Source organism: Aptenodytes patagonicus, chromosome 10, assembly GCF_965638725.1.
Source record: "Aptenodytes patagonicus chromosome 10, bAptPat1.pri.cur, whole genome shotgun sequence".
Lineage (NCBI taxonomy): Eukaryota > Metazoa > Chordata > Aves > Sphenisciformes > Spheniscidae > Aptenodytes > Aptenodytes patagonicus.
The window spans coordinates 19002083-19018495 of record NC_134958.1 but is presented as its reverse complement, the minus strand read 5'-3'; the positions used below and the strand labels follow the sequence as shown (position 1 = coordinate 19018495).

The following is a 16413-nucleotide window of genomic DNA, read 5'->3' as shown; positions in this document are numbered from 1 at the left end:
GGCGCTGCTCCCGGCGCCTCCTCCGCAACCTCGGGAGCCCCCCGGGCGGCCGACGGGGACAGGGCCCTGCGGGACACGGATGCGGAGGGAGAGGCCGCTTCTGCCCTACCCTTGCTCACCCCGTCCCTCTCGCCTTCCTGCTGCGGGAGGCGGGCGCGGCCGGGTGAGTCAGCGCCGCGCCGCGGGGGCCGGGGGGGCTCCGGGGCGGGGAGGGCCCGCCCGGCCCTACAAAACCCCGCCCGGGCCGCCGCCGGCCCCAGCCGCCGCCAGAGCCGTCGCCAGAGCCGCCCTGCTCGCCCCGGCCAGGTGAGCCCTCGCTGGGCGCCCCGGCCCCGCCAGCGCGGCACAGGAGCGGGGGAGAGGCGGCAGCCCCGCCGGGCCGGGCCGGGCCGGGGGTGCGGGCGGGTGTCGGGCCGCGGCAGCCGCTTCCCCGGGGGGAGCGGGGCGGGAGCGGAGCGGGCGCTGCGCGGCCGCGGAGCAGGGCGGTGGCTGGGTGCGGCCCCCGCCCTCCTGCGCCCCGCGCTTTTCTCCTCTTCCTTCGGCATTACCCGCCCGTTACTTTTCTGTGTTCGGCTTCACCTTGAAACGGCGGCCTCCGAGGGCGAGGCTGCCCCCGGAGAGCTTCGTGCGCCCCGCACCAACGCTGGGTGTGGCGGCAGCGCTCAGAAAAGAGGAACCGGTCCCAAACTCCGTCAAACTTCCCCAAATACTCTCTTCTTCTCCTCGTTAAGGTACAAAAAGGCTTAGCTCGATTAACGGCGATACTGTAAATCCACTTTTCAGCCCGGAGCCTCGCAGAGACGCGGGCTGTGCCAGCCAGCCTCGCCGGCCGTGGCAGGAGGTGTTCATTCAGCTGTAGCGAGGCTGGAGTTACTCCTGCAGGCGCGGCGGAGCCCTCAGCCCGCCCGAGCTGCCGCGTCGGGCTCGGCCTGGGACAGCAGCCCCTTCCCTTCTCCCCCAGGGTGTGGCTGCGGCTGCTGGCGCCGCTGCAGATGCAGCCGCTGGCACGGGCAGCAGAGAAGCCCTCGTACGGGGAGTGTTCCGGGTAGCCAGCGCTTACCCGAGGTTTGCCTTCGCTCTCACTCGCAGCGTGCCAGGGAGCCCCGTGCGGCTCCTTGCTCGCAGAGCCAGACTTGGGCACGGCTCTCCCACCCTGCCCCGGCCACGAGCAGAATTGCTGAGATCTTGCTGCTGCCTTTTGGATTGTGAGTCAGCTTGGACACCACTTCTTCCTCCTCGAGTGAGGAGGGGGGGTAGGTCAAAGGAATGTTGCCATGTATTTTAACTGGAAGTGAAATGATTTCAGGATAGCCGTGCCAAAGTGAGTTGTGTTCTCATGCATGGCAGCTTTAATTCCGCTTAACGTTAGTTGTTCTTATGTTCATGTTCAAATGCTGTATCTGCACAGAGGTGTGCAGACCCTGACGTATAGGTCAAGAATGAAAGAATCTTTTGGAACCTCTGTGCCCTTGAGTGATCCATCCCTATGTGTGCTTTCTGTTGGCAGAGCTAGTTGTGATAAGCAGCCCTAGTGAGTATAGTTTCTATTAGCTAATGTATGGACTGGTTTGCCTTGATATAAAAAAAAAAAAAAATCCTGTAAAGTCTCAGGGTGAGAATAATTTGAAGAAATAAAAGTCCTTAATTTTGTATGTACATAGTATCTTCCTAGAATGGAACATCTCCTGGGTTATTAGCAGTGTCTGTGGAAGAGAACGGTTAAAGTATGTTTGTGGTAGCGTGGTTTAATGGGTTTTAAAATCCTTTTCTTTAAAGCTAATTTTTTCTCCAAGTAGTGGCTTTAAATGATCTGCTAAACCTTATCGGGAGATTTGGGGAGATACAGCCTGGCTCATTTGTACTTGCGGTTAGGACTGTATATAAATGAATGGTTTTGAGTCCTTATTTCACTTACAGCAGATACTGTGGATCTTCCTCGCTCTCCCTCATCTCCTCTGTTGCCAGGCCTTGCCCTAGTTTTTGGAGACCTGACACAAACGTGCTCCGCATGAAAGAGTTTCCATTCTCTCATTCCGGGGATGCCGTTTCCTTGGCTCAGATGTCTGGGAACATCCTTTGCTCAATCTCTGTCTACAAGAGTATAATAAGTGCTTCTTAAAATGCTAACTCTGCTTATTGAGCAATGTAGTTGTTTGTGCATACCTGACACTTTTTTCCATGGATCACATGGGGTTTTTCTGCTGTAAGGTATGTGAGCTGCCCCTGGGAAGCGAGATATGGGGCTGCTTTTAAACACACGCTCTACTGTCACCAAACAGTTACGGGGATAAGGTACTGAATATAGACGAGGCCCAATATAATAACAAATTTGCAAACCAGTGATTACTGTGGGGGTCGAGGTCAAAACAGATGCTATTTCTTTTAGTAGAATAACATGATTCAGGATTACGTAACGTGGATTTAGGAGGAAAACCAGTTGTAGAAACTTGCCTCAAGGTATTGAAGTATTAGTTTACAGCTGGAAGGTAGAAGTTGATTCTTTTCCAGCATAAGGAAGAACAAGTTAGTGCAAGTATTTTCTATTTACATGTTCAAACCCACTCAGAACTTGTCAAAACTACATCAGATAGAATCAGTCCATTGGAGAACAGCGAGAGTCTGTTCTCACATATGAGCGCCTTACAAAGCAGGCTGTGACGAGAGATGCGTTTGTTCTCTAAGTAAAGATCTTTCTCTGCAAAGATTCTTGCAAAAACTCCCACTTTTTTTTCTTCTGCCAGCTTGCTGCTGATGGGCGGTCGGTTGCTATAGCATTGTTGTGTGCTGATGATATGAACCTCCCAGTTCCAGCCCTACGTGAGGGTGTGTTAGTTCTGTTCCTGGACTCTGTTCAAGTTTCTTTTTCCAACAAGCCTGGTTCAATGTGGTTTTTAATTGATTTAGAAACAGGAGTCTTGCAAAAAGCTGTTCAGTGATTGTTTTGTGAAAGATGATACTGCAGTTGCTTTGCTTCAGCTTTCACTGGTGTTTTTTAGTTCTTTGTGACAAGCAAGACTAAAGGACTTCAGTTGCTCTTTGGTATTGGTTGTAATACTGTCAGAGTACAAAGGTCTTATTGTTAGGCACTTCATTTTATTAAGAGTAAACATTAAGGATTTCATAACTCAGTAATATATCATCCCCCTCTAACCAGCATGGTTAGTAGTGCCAGTAGCAGGTAGCAGCTTATTACAACTTCTGCAGCCTATCCTTAAAGGGCTGCGTTGGATTTTTGCTCTGAAAAAGAATTATTCTCAAATAAGTTGATGCGTGACTGTGATTTTCATTCTCTGTCTTATTTTTCCTCCCCTGGGATCTTAATTTTTCCTTGAAGTAAAGTTGCTTTTGTTACTTATACCTAGGTTGCTTCAGAAGATGAAAGGTTTTCTTTCTGTATTCTAAGTGAGGAAAGGTGTGATTACAGCAAATTACGCTACAAAAGCCATGTAACTGTGTTTCTGCATTTTATTCTCGTAACACTTGCTATATCTGCTAAAAGTTAGGATTTCTCTGCTTTTCTCTTGATGTACAGGAGGTTTACAGGAGCTAAAACAAAATATAAACATTTGTTCTAGAATTTTAACCAGATCTCTGTTATTAAGAAACTATTTCAAACTTCTTGCTGGTTCTCTGAGCTCTTGGTTTCAGATTGATCATTGAGTGGAGAGGAGTTTGGTTTGTCTGGGAAATTTGCCTGGGCAGCTAGTACTGCTTGTCTGAGAAAGCCCCAATACCATCAGAAGAGTGACTGATGGAGAATAAAAAAAGAATCTGAAAACCAGTTGAAAGGACATACCCAGGACTGGCTACACGATAGCTGGAAGTCGGCTTGGAGGGCATGGTATCTGGGAGCTGGATTGGGGGAACCGGTGACAGCGTGGAATTGAAGGGAGTGGCACCCAGTGAGGCTGAACATAGTGCAATTTTGGTTCCAGGCTCAGTTATCAGTTAGTGGAATGTCACTGGTCTTGAGGTGTTGCTGTCCCTTCTCTCCCACCTTTCATCAAGCCAACTCTTTCCCCTTTTGATAATGCTCTCTACAGCTTGATTGTGGAGTTCCTGGGAAACAAGCTTTAATTTCAACAGGCAAAATAATGTTTGCTGCAGGTGCCAGCCTGGATGACTAGAAGGTAATGTGAGTGGCAATGTCTGTCCTTTCAGTAGAGGACTTTGAGAGCAGTTTTGGGAATGCATCAAGCCTCTTAAATACTGCCTCTGGCTTATTAACCTCTGGAAAAAATTTCCTCCATAGTTGAGAGACCCTTCCAGTAAAACAGTAATACAGCTCTGTCAAACTTCCCTGACCAGAAACCAGAGTTGAAAAAAGGCAGGGCGTTGTAGCATAAGCATATCCCATCAATGTTCATTTCTGCAACGTGTATAATCTATCTCAGGGTTGGGTTTTTCCCTATTTTTCTTTATATATGTTAGCAAGATGTTATGCAGGTTCTGGCAATGGAGCTATGATATTTATTATCTTGCCTCAATGGGTCTTACTTTTGGAGCTATCATTTTAAGAGAGTCCTTGTTACCTAGTATCTGACAATCATGTTACTAACTGGTGGTTGTAGCTTGTCCTGTGATTCTTATTGCTGGGGAGCCACTACAAAACCAGTACTGTTTAATATCTTCATCAATGACATAGACAGTGGGATCGAGTGCACCCTCAGCAAGTTTGCAGATGACACCAAGCTGAGTGGTGCGGTCGACACACCAGAGGGACAGGATGCCATCCAGAGGGACCTGGACAAGCTGGAGAAGTGGGCCCATGTGAACCTCATGAGGTTCAACAAGGCCAAGTGCAAGGTCCTGCACCTGTGTCGGGGCAACCCCCGGTATCAATACAGGCTGGGGGAAGAAGGGATGGAGAGCAGCCCTGCCCAGAAGGACTTGGGGGTCCTGGTGGATGAAAAGCTGGACATGAGCCAGCAATGTGCGCTCGCAGCCCAGGTGGCCAGTCGTATCCTGGGCTGCATCCAAAGCAGCGTGGCCAGCAGGTCGAGGGAGGGGATTCTGCCCCTCTGCTCTGCTCTGGTGAGACCCCACCTGGAGTCCTGCGTCCAGCTCTGGAGCCCTCAGCACAAGAAAGACACGGACCTGTTGGAGCGGGTCTAGAGGAGGGCCCCGAAATTGATCAGGGGGATGGAACACCTCTGCTGTGAAGAAAGGCTGAGGGAGTTGGGGTTGTTCAGCCTGGAGAAGAGAAGGTTTCGGGGAGACCTTATTGCAGCCTAGCAGTACTTAAAGGGGGCTCATAAGAAAGATGGCGGCAGACTTTTTAGCAGGGCCTGTTGCGACAGGACAAGGGGGAATGGCTTTAAACTGAAGGGGGGTAGATTCAGACTAGATATAAGGAAGACATTTTTGACGCTGAGGGTGATGAAACACTGGCCCAGGTTGCCCAGAGAGGTGGTGGATGCCCCATCCCTGGAGACATTCCAGGTCAGGTTGGACGGGGCTCTGAGCAACCTGATCTAGTTGAAGATGTCCCTGCCCACGGCAGGGGGGTTGGCCTAGATGACCTTTAGAGGTCCCTTCCAACCCAAACTATTCTGTGATTCTATGATATTTGAGGCATTTGTGGCCTGTGTCCAGGATTAAAGACTGAACAGCATTATGATTTTATAAAATGTCTGCATGAATATAAATAGTTTCAATATATTCCATGAGTACTTGAGGAATTGAGCGTCTGATTTAAATGCTACTACTTGTGTTGCTATTTGGCTTTGAGCTGGACCAGGCTATGATGTTTCTTCTGCACGGTTTTCCTGGTACTGAGTTGTAGACGTAGTTGATTCTGTTTCTAAGGTAGAGATTCTCCAGTTCCTAAGTTTAAGTATTTAAAATGGAGAAGAAATTTTTTTTTTTAAAGGAGTAAAGATAAATTTTTATTGTACAATAGAATGAAGACCTCTCACTTGCATTATTAATGGTGGTGTGGCTTGGAAACTCTTAAATCTGCTTTCTTGCTTGGGATTAAGCAAATTCATTGGACTATGTCACTTTCAGTGCTGCAGTGTTTCAGGACTATATGACATGCTGATGTAATTGTAAATATATTTAAGTCTACTTGTTTTTTTTCTTTTTTTCTCTTCCTCCAGCATTCTTTCAAGATGTCTACTGTCCATGAAATTTTAAGCAAGCTCAGCCTTGAAGGAGATGTAAGTATTATTATCTAAACAAAAAAAGGTTGCTTTACTTAAATGCCACATCTTTTTTCTTTTACAGGACTCTCTACCAACAATTGTACTGAGCTGTGCAGTTTACAAGATTCCACTCATCTCTTCTACTTAAACTTGACATTGACTAAAAACCTAGTCAGCAGTGATCAGTTTTTAGCCACAAAGCAGCTGTAAACCATAGGACAATTATATGAGGTGACTAGATTTAATGACAGTTCTTCGAACTGGCCAGCAGCATTGAGCAGCATTCATGTGCTGGGCCTTATGAAAGAGATCACAGGACAAACTGAATGCTAGTTCGCATCTGTGGTCCCTCTTTCTTCCAAAGGAACAAATAAGTTAAGGATGATAAGAGAAGATGGAAATGTGTTCGGTTTTGCTGGTACCTTCCAAGTTTTCTTTTCTTCTTTTTTTTTTCAATTAAAAGTGGAGAACATTACTTAATGGGAATTAAAATATTGGGGATCATATTCCTGTAATGGTTGTCACCAAAACCAAACTACCTCTTGAAAAAACTTATTTTTTCAAACTTCTGTTCTCATTTTCTGTTCTGAAAAGCATAAAGAATCTTGGTTTTGATTGTGTATTTTCCACCACATCTGCACTTGCTTGATAGTTTTATTGAAATACCGGAAAGCCACACTCTATTTGTTTGATTTCTTACGTTGCAACATTGGATGGTAGGGTTACCAGCGTAGTGTCAGGATATCATGCCATGAATTTGTGGTTCTGTGATTGTCACTGAAGAGGAAGTGAATCCTACCCATGCGTTATTTCATCATGTTGCTTATAAACTTGCTGTACTTTTAAATTTTATAGCCGGTAACTCTGGCTTATACCGATCTGAACTCAGTACAAGTAAACTTTTTGCCTATTTTTGTTACTTGTTGCGAAAAAAATTATACCATATGATCTTTGTGAAAGAGCTGTTGCAAAGAACTGGCTAGTGCACTGTAGGTAAGTAACAAAGCTGGTTTTGTACTGCAAAAGCAGTCAACTCTTCAGATTTCTTGGCTGTGCTTGTTTCAACGGAGAATTACTTTTGGAATAATATTTGAGCAATCTATTCTCAAGGGCAGAAATGTTTCTTCCATGATGCTTGTGAGTGGTTGCAAAAGTCTAATTTGAATACTGTTCCATGCCAGCATTTTCATCAGAAATCATGCCATAGAGTGTGAGAAATACCAGGCAGCTAGTTTGTTCTGTAGATCCTAAGTTGGAAGCCAGAATTATTGAGTAGCTAGTTTGCATAAAGGATTTGCCCAGTTCCCCTAAGCAATGATTCAGCAAGTTAACTGATGTTAAACACAGTACTTCAACCACCCGTTTTTCTCAAAAAAAAGTTTTCAACGTTGAGGGTATAGAATGGTGGCAGCTGAACCCAAGTCCTGTCTTGTGCAATAAGGAATTTGTGCATTCTGCATCAGTGGTACAGCGATTGATTTGTTTCAAGATGAAGAAACTGGCCTGCTTGCTTCAGCCTGTTGTTATCTTCTCCTTCCGTTAAGGAAAGGAGGGAGTTGAGCTGAATTTAATCTATGCTTACAGTTTCTGCATCTATCCACAAGGGAGCATAGACAGATTCTGTAACAAAGATCTTGCTGTTATGCTTCATCATGTACTCCATCTTCACACTGAGAATTGGAAGCCTATATTTTATCAAGCCTTTATAGGTTACTCACTGGATGATGTCAAGTTACTCAGTTTTCAAACATGACTGATGACTTTTTTTGACAGATGGTACTGAGATGTAGATATCTTGAAAGGGTCCTGGGTTTTTTGGAAGAAATTAAGCCTCTTCAGCTTTCCTGTTAGTGATATATGTGTCTCCCTCATGTTCTGCTCTTCCCAATAGGATTGAATTCATCATGCTCGAAGGAAGTAAAGCAGTTGGAGGACCTCTGAAGCACGCTAAATATGTGGGGAGAAAAAAAAAAATCTTTCTCTGCTTTAGTCTGGCCCAGACTGCTTGTGCAGTTACATGCTAGCTGGACTTTTACTGCCACATCCTGGAAAATTTTGTATTGAACTAAATGGAAAGTCAGTTGGAAAAACTCTCGTCTGAAAACATACAGTCCCAGTACTGTGGTACAGTAGTGTGCCAGAGTAATTTGAGACCATATAGTCTGGAATTTAAATGGCTGTTTTTCATAGGCAGAATAATCACCCTGATAAGACCTGTGTCTACTCCACTGAAGTACTCAAGCCAGTCACCTGAGAGAGTAAAGCATAATCTTTGTGGATGCTGAATTTGAAGACGGTCCATTTACTGGTAGAGTAGCCAGCAGAAGGTTTCCGTCTTTCCTGGGTATACATATGTCCATGGCGCTTCCTGGGTCTTTTGACCGGTGTCGGGGGATCTGAATCCAGCTTATTGCATGCATTGGGTGGAAGGACAGAGGAAAAGATGGCTCCCAAATTGCAAATATGCTATGTATTTTCTCAGTGTATGAGATCATCTTACAGTAAAATACTCTGTCCAAATGACTCAGAAAATACTTAGAGCTGAGTAGAAGGAGAGGTACCCAACTCTGCTAAGCTCACTAGGTGACTTGCTTCAGATTATCCAGCAGTGCTGGTTAATTAGATAGAAGTGCCACATGATCGTGTATATTAATGGGCTTTGGTTTAGGAATCTTTCAGGCACACGGATTTCTCTGAGGCTGCATTGCACGTCTCCATTTACTGTTTCTGTTAGCAATTTGGTCTGCTAACAGGAAAGGCTGTGTTTTGTGGCGTGGCTGTGGGCCAAACTGGGGCCACTTTGCTAGATTGAGCTGATGGTAAGAGATGAAAGAATGATTCGGTTTATTGGTGCTTTTTTGACTTCCCATCTCCACAGCGTAACACAGACCGTCTCAAGAAGGCACAGTGGCTGCCGCCAGAGGAATCTGTTCAGGACAGTGTGACCTCTACAGGATAGAGTCAAATGTAGTCAAAAACCATGGAATTTTTTAGTAAAATTTGTCCTCCTTCTAACAATTTGCATGTGAAAAGATTTTCCAGGGATATTAAGAGAGCTCAGTCCTGTTTATGAACCTGGCTTTCTGTTGGAGTTAGGGCCTGAAACAAAAGTTTCTGGGGATCTTTACCAAGAAAGCTTAGTGGTTCATTCACTTAGGAAACAGCTATGGCAATTTCAGGTGTTAGTCACTACACCTTTCTGCCAGAGGTTTACGTCTCTAAATTGAACTCAGCGGAGTGGGATTTGTGAATATTTCTCACTGTTTATATGAAAATCTGTGGTTTAGTTTAACCTGCCCACGGGAGGTGATACAAGCTAAACTGTTAGCTTACACTGAAGCAGCTGAGAAGAGTTGAATCTCTACTCTGGTGACTTCCCGTTGGAAGCTATAATCCTCAGGAGAGGACAGCCATAAACAGCTGATAAAATCTGGTAACTTCTAAAATGTTGCAGCTGTTTACAAAGTGAACTTACCTGCAGGTCCTCTTATTCTTAGCAGAGGTAACTAGAAATGTCATTTGGTTTTGTTAGCCTCATGCTGCTTAAAGCAAGTATCTGCAGGCATAGAGTTTCAAAAGAAGTTTGTGAGTAACTTCTGCTTTCTAGAACGATAGGCTTAAAAAGATTTTTTTGGTGTCCTTTAAAGTCCACAAGATAGGGCACAAAACTTGTTCTGACTTACTCATTGTTAATCTTCCATCTCCCTCTACTTTATTTTTTTAATTGTAGCCTGTAATCCAAAGTAAAGTATTGGCTTCAAATCTAAAATACTTCAGGCTTTTATGGCAGATACTTAAACTTTCTTTGAATTATCTTTCTGTAGTCAATTTCCTTCAGATCTAGCCAGAAAACTCCAGATTTTAGAAGATTGAGGTTTAGTGAGTGAACTTGGAATGTGTTATGTTTTTGCTGCAATAATATATAATACCTATTTGTATATATTCTTTGTTATAATAAGTATGGCTGTGAGTGGATTTCTGGACAATACACATCAGGAGAACAGGGTTCGGTGGGTCTTAGCAGAATTCCATTTTCACAGATACCCAATGGTAGTTCTTATATTTAAAAATTTGGCTAAATACTGATTAACCAAGAGGCATGTGTTTTATTGACTGCAACGAGGACAGGATTACATGAATTTAACTTTGAGGTTGTTTTTCTTCTAGCATTCTCTCCCACCAAGTGCATATGCTACAGTTAAGGCATACTCAAATTTTGATGCTGACCGGGATGCTGCAGCCCTGGAAACAGCCATCAAAACCAAAGGTGAGGAACATGTGCTGTGGCTTTGATTCTACTTGTCAGGTAGAATGCTGGCGTGAAAGGAAAAAAAAAAAAAAGGTACTGTGTCTCAAGACCAATGTTTTAATATCCTTACTCTAGGATACATATTTTAGGAGGTGTTGGATTTCTCAGACCTCACTGATGAAATCTTGACCGAGTTAGATTTTGAACTCTGTAAATGCATGCTTTGAATATGCTTTTGAAGTTTGTGGCCAAGAGTTGTTGAGGTTATCACTGAAAATGTCCACTTTTTTCTCATCACTCATCAGTACTTCAAATTCTACTACTTCTCTGCCACTGAGAATGAAGTGTTAGCTTCTGTGGCAGTGATTTGGGACCAAGCTCTGAATCATGGATTACTACTGGATTATTGGATTGGACATTTCTTCTTCCTTTCAGCTCTCCAGACAGCTGAATAGGGATGGTTTGAACATTTTTCTCCTGGGTTTTGAACTAACTGCTCATGTATCTTGTATTAATTTGGGGCCAAAGAAAGTCCTAGAAATAACAGAATCTGGTTTCTGAAATGATGCTGCAGTATTTCCGGGGCAGGGCAATGTGAGTCCTCTGCTGCTCTGAGCCAGGCTCTCAGGTAGGCTTCCATCTCCTTGTATCGGTGTCAGGATCCACCACTTCCACTGGCTGGTAGGAGACCATGATGGAGCAGGGGAGAGGTGCAGCTGCGTGGAAAAGCCTGGTATAGTGAAACAATCGGGAGTACAGGGAGTAGGAACTACAACTCTGGAGTAATACCTTGGTGGTACTCCCAGGGCAGCGGTCCTCTGTCCTTGTCCTGCTGTGTAACAAAGAAAGGGTGTGCCACACTTTCCAGACTTCCTCCAGGCCAGAGGAGCAACAGCTGGGTGTAGCTGGAACTGCCAAGTCTTTTGCCTACATGTCAGGAGAGAGAGAAATTTAAAAGCCAAACAGTTTCTCATCAGAAAGAAATGCAGTCTTTCATCAGTGCCAACAAAGCACGTGTTTGACTTGCTATAAAATGTAAAATATTCCCCCTCCCTAACAAGCATGAGGCTTCCTTTCACGAGATTTCTTAATTTAACTGGAGAAATCCCTTGTCTGCTCATTAAAGTAGGTTCAGTTCTGACTTTGAATCATTTTATGGTTTGTTTTTATTTAAAAAAAATCTTCTTGCAAGAGAGGAGTAAATGTCATCATGTTTGGCAGAAGATGCTTTGTGTGTATGTAGAGTTTTGTCTAGACTTCATAGTTTTTTACAGCTCTGATTACAGGGCAAATCTAAACATGTCAAATGTACCATCAGACTTTCAGGATAGGTACAAATTTACACATTTTAACACTAAAGCTGTTAATTAATGCAAAAAGAAATTGCAATATCCTAGGCAGTACAAAAGCTTTTCTAGCCAGGAAAGTCAAGCTCATGTTGTTTTTTCGCTTTCTTCCAGCAAAGATAAGCAGTTTGCTGAGTTTGGTTTTAAGATACATGGAAACATTTCGTTAGAGAGACGATTCCCGACCCTTTGAACAAATAATAGGGAAACTTATTCATGGACCTGCATGTTTGTAGGACTGAGCTTATCTCTGCTTATTAGCTTGTTATCCAGGAGCTTTTTTGGGAAGGTGGCTTTAAAGGGGAGAATCTCTTTATGGTTTTAATACTGAATCTTCCACCATAAAGACTCTCTCAAACCAAGTATTCCTGGGGGAAATAAAGAACCAGAGTGTTAGGACCCTTCTTCCAGCTACTGTTTCCTTGCACTTCGAATGCTTGGTTACAGGATCTTTTCATCTGCTGATTCAGAAAATTTGCTAAAATGTGAACTCTCTGAAATATATGTGGGGTTTTTTCCAGATGAAAATTCTGAATCATTCAGACAAGAATTGGTTTTCTACAAACAGTGATGTAAACAGCTACACAGGGAAATTTTTCTGCAAGAAAACATTTTCAAATATTTCTGGGAAATATCTTCATAGTTTTTGAGCTAAAAATATAACACTCACAATGAACAAACAGTACGTATCCACAGGAGCTACCTTTTTCCAGGAAGTATCACTGATTCTCTAGCAATTAGTTTGTGTTGTATGTGGAAGGTAGAAATAAGCAGTGTAAGTTATCATAGAATCTTAAAGAGTAATATGACTTGTTCACCTTGTTTTAACACAGTGAGAGGGAGAGAGCAGGTAATAAATACATATGCAAGCTGGTTTTGTGGTCCAGGTGGTCAGTTTCAAAAAAACACGGACATAAGAACCAAGCCTATTTGGGGGGCTTTACTCTATACAGGATGAAGGACTCGGGTATCTGAAACCCATGCCTTCTCTTTGTTTCAAAAATCTGGGTCTTTACATGCTATAATGGGCCTGTATTTCACAATCATCAAAGCAGTCTTTCAAATTGTATCCTTTACAGCAGCACTGTGGAAATTATATCCCGTGGAGTCTTATCTCTGGGAAAAATCATTTGGGTATACCTTCTGCATTTTTATATAAACAATATGCAAGTACGGTATTTGCGGTCAGGGTGGGTCAGTTTTGAAAAGTTACCATCTAATTAATTATCCAGCTGTTTCCCAGTAATGTAAACTCCCTGAATCAGAGTCATGAATCTCCATTTTGGTGATCGTGTGTAAAATGGGTAAAACTTATTTTACTGACTAAACATCAGCCGTGTATTTGTTTTAGGGCAAAGATCTGGGGTAGAGTATCTGACTGTTCTGCTCTATAAAATATCTAAATATTCCAGCATTCATTCACACTCTTCAGATTAATTCCTCAGAGGTTAGCCATCTGTTTTATCTATGGTGGGATCTGCGGGAAATACTGTGATGTGTTTATTTGGGCTCAGATCTATCTGCAGAAACTATACTGCACAAATATATTGCCCAGCCCTTTGCTGGGCTTTGAGTGGAGGTGAATTAAATGCAGGGGTGTTATATATACACAACAGCTGAGAAAGGGAGATGTGCAAAAATAGCTCTAGATGATAAAAAACAGTTTGTAGTTAGCAATAGTTCAACCTAGAGTTTGTGTAATGCAAATAACTTGTTGCAGTTCTGGCTTGTTCCTTTTGTAATAAACGTCATTGCTATGCCAGTTTCATTTTTATGCGTCATTTAGTTTTTCCGTAGCAAGTTCATCTAGTGCCTTAGCATGTCCTTTGTAAATGCTGGCTTTTTGCTGTATAGGACAAGAGGCTGTTTAATTTCTGTATAATGCTCCATTGTGCACTCTGTATAGAGTAGCTCAAGTATATGAGCCTAAAGAGAAGAAACTAACTAACTAAAAGAGTACTAACAGAGCATATGTTAGGTTTCTTTTTAATTCTTTGTAGGAAAGATGGCTGCTGAAGTGTCTCTTTTCTGTATCAGAGTTATTCCCTAGCATTGTGACTTTGTGTGTCTCAGATACTTTGTTAAATGATTTTATTGTCAGACTAGGTTGTGAATAGTTAATTACTTGCAACCTAAACTGCAACCTTTTATTGAGGTCTCATGGTATACTTTTTTATTCCATGACTGGCAGAATTCAAACAGAGGTTTGTTGTAGGAAAGTGCTTAGAACATACATCTATAACAAATCCATTATATCTAGCGTCGTGGTTTAACCTCAGTCGGCAACTGAGCACCACCCAGCCGCCCGCTCACTCCCCCCCGCGGTGGGATGGGGGAGAGAATTGGAAGAGCACAAGGGAGAAAAAACTCGTGGGTTGAGATAAAAACATTTTAATAATTGAAATAAAATAATAACAACAACAATAATGATGTAATAATAATAATACTACACAAAGCAAGTGATGCACAGTGCAATTGCTCACCACCCGCCGACCGATGCCCAGCCAGTCCCTGAGCAGCAGCCCCCCCCGGCCAGCTTTCCCCAGTTTATGTACTGAGCACGACGTCCCATGGTATGGAATGTCCCTTTGGGCAGTTGGGGTCAGCTGTCCTGGCTGTGCCCCCTCCCAGCTTCTTGTGCACCTCCAGCCTGCTCAGTCGGTAGAGCATGGGAAGCTGAAACATCCTTGACTGGTGTAAGCACTACTTAGCAACAACTAAAACATCGGTGTGTTATCAGCATTGTTCTCATCCTAAATCCAAAACACAGCACTGTACCAGCTACTAGGAAGGAAATTAACTCTATCCCTGGTGAAACCAGGACATCCAGAAATTGGTAAAACAATGATGAGGTGTAAACCGTAACGGGGATCTTCCATAAGATTGAATTCACTGTTTATATAGTCTATCCAACATGCCCATACCTTTTAACAAAGTTTTTAACGTTATGAAGTAAAAGTTTAGAGGAAATCTGCTGGCATCCTGGTGGGGAAAGATAGTGCCTGAAATCCACCAAACTGCATCAGTCACATATTCAGAATATTAATAGTATCAGTAACGAAATATCTCATTGCAATATGGTTTGGGTTTGGTGAAATCTTGCTAAGCAAAATAGCAGTGCTGAAATCATGGTCTTATTTTATCTAAATTTTTCCCTTTGACTCCAGGGCGATCAGGGTTTTATCCAAGGAAAATAAGACACTGCAGATCTGGAGCTGTCAAATAGTCCTGGGACTCTGTTGGTACCAGATACACAGTGGTATTGAGGTCTCACAAGGGCTAATCACGTACATCTCCCACTAATAATATGAGGCCATCTGCAATCCCATTTCATTCATTCATGTAGATTGATGATCTAGTACCTAGATGCTGTTAGGACAGAAATAGCTTCTGGTATTCTGTCCGTGCTGTCTTTGAAAATGAAATTTAAGAGAACAGACTTCCAGTAAATGAGCTGAATGAATGTATGCCAGCTCTTGCTAAATGGAAGTATGTTAGCTCTGTTCTCACCTCATCCTAGAAAGTTAAGTGACTGTCCGTATCATCCATTTTGTTCAGAACAATGCTGATGCTGTTGTTTTGGCCCATGGAAATTCAAGTACAGTGTCTTTTAAACCAAAAAATTAAAAACTCTAACTGATCATTTTGGTTATGTTAATTGCCTCTTTTTTTGCTGATTGAGCCATAACACTGTGATCTTACCAACACAACAGATTGCCTCTTTTAGAAGAAAAGTTGTTATTAATCATAGGGTTGGTTTGGGTTTTTTTAAGACCTACTTCCCCCCCATCAAATACATTTCCATCTGCAAGGAATTTTATTGTTTTAAAAAAAATTGTGAGCCACAATGTCTAATTTTCAGTTGCCCATTGATAGAAATGCACTGATAAAATCTGCCCAGCCAGAATAAGTTTGGAAATAAATTTTTGTTTCATTACCCTGAAACTTCCAGAGATTTTAGTGAACAGCAAAGAAAAATGTTTGAGCTGCTCTCCTGCTCCACCCCACCTCAGCAGATGTGAGTCAGCATCCTGTCCATGCAGCACGACTCCCAAGTGTGAAGTACAAGCACTTATTTTCCATTAAATGCCAGAGCAATGAGTTAACTTCGTATTTCCATCCACAAAGCATACAACTAAGAAACTTGGATGCAGTCATTTGTGGGTTTCTAGTCTATTACAATTGTGATAAAACTTGAAAATGCTATTTGGCATTTTTGAATGCCAAGAATGGTTTAAATTTAGAATTTATTAAAAAGCTTAAGATATTGCCTTATGCTGTGGCCCTGCAACAGCTGAAAGGCCCAATGTTTGTGTGTCTGTCTGTGTGTGGCCGTTTCTGGACTGGGAGAATTTTTTTTATTTTATAAAATGGGAACGCTTTAAAATGTGCAGGAGTAGATTATGGCCGAAACGTGCAGTCAGCATGTTTTCAAACCAAAATTTGTAACTAAGACACATGATGCTTTCCAGGGCCTTTTGACTTTTGCAGGCCAGGCTTGTGTGAATAAGAGCGTGATGTAGGTCTGCCTCAGCATAAGCTAAGGGCGTGAGGCTATCAAGTACAGTATTTCATCACGAAAAATGTGGTGAAGAGGGAGAAAGGAATTTTGGATTTGACTCATCATTTTAGATTCTGTAGCTAGGGGCTAAAAGGTCTTTTGCAACATTCG

The 16413-nt window shown here is 42.9% G+C and overlaps 1 protein-coding gene across 1 annotated transcript in view; it reads left to right on the top strand.

Annotated features, from left to right (window-relative positions):
* Positions 1-250: 250 nt before the first annotated feature.
* The window catches only part of ANXA2 (annexin A2), a 31268-nt gene continuing 15105 nt past the window's right edge, over positions 251-16413 (top strand). Inside the window, exons 1-3 of the mRNA XM_076348368.1 lie at positions 251-306; positions 6102-6161; positions 10314-10413. Coding sequence (XP_076204483.1) covers positions 6114-6161; positions 10314-10413 — 148 coding nt within the window. The 5' untranslated portion in view covers positions 251-306; positions 6102-6113. The remainder of the gene's footprint in view (positions 307-6101; positions 6162-10313; positions 10414-16413) is intronic.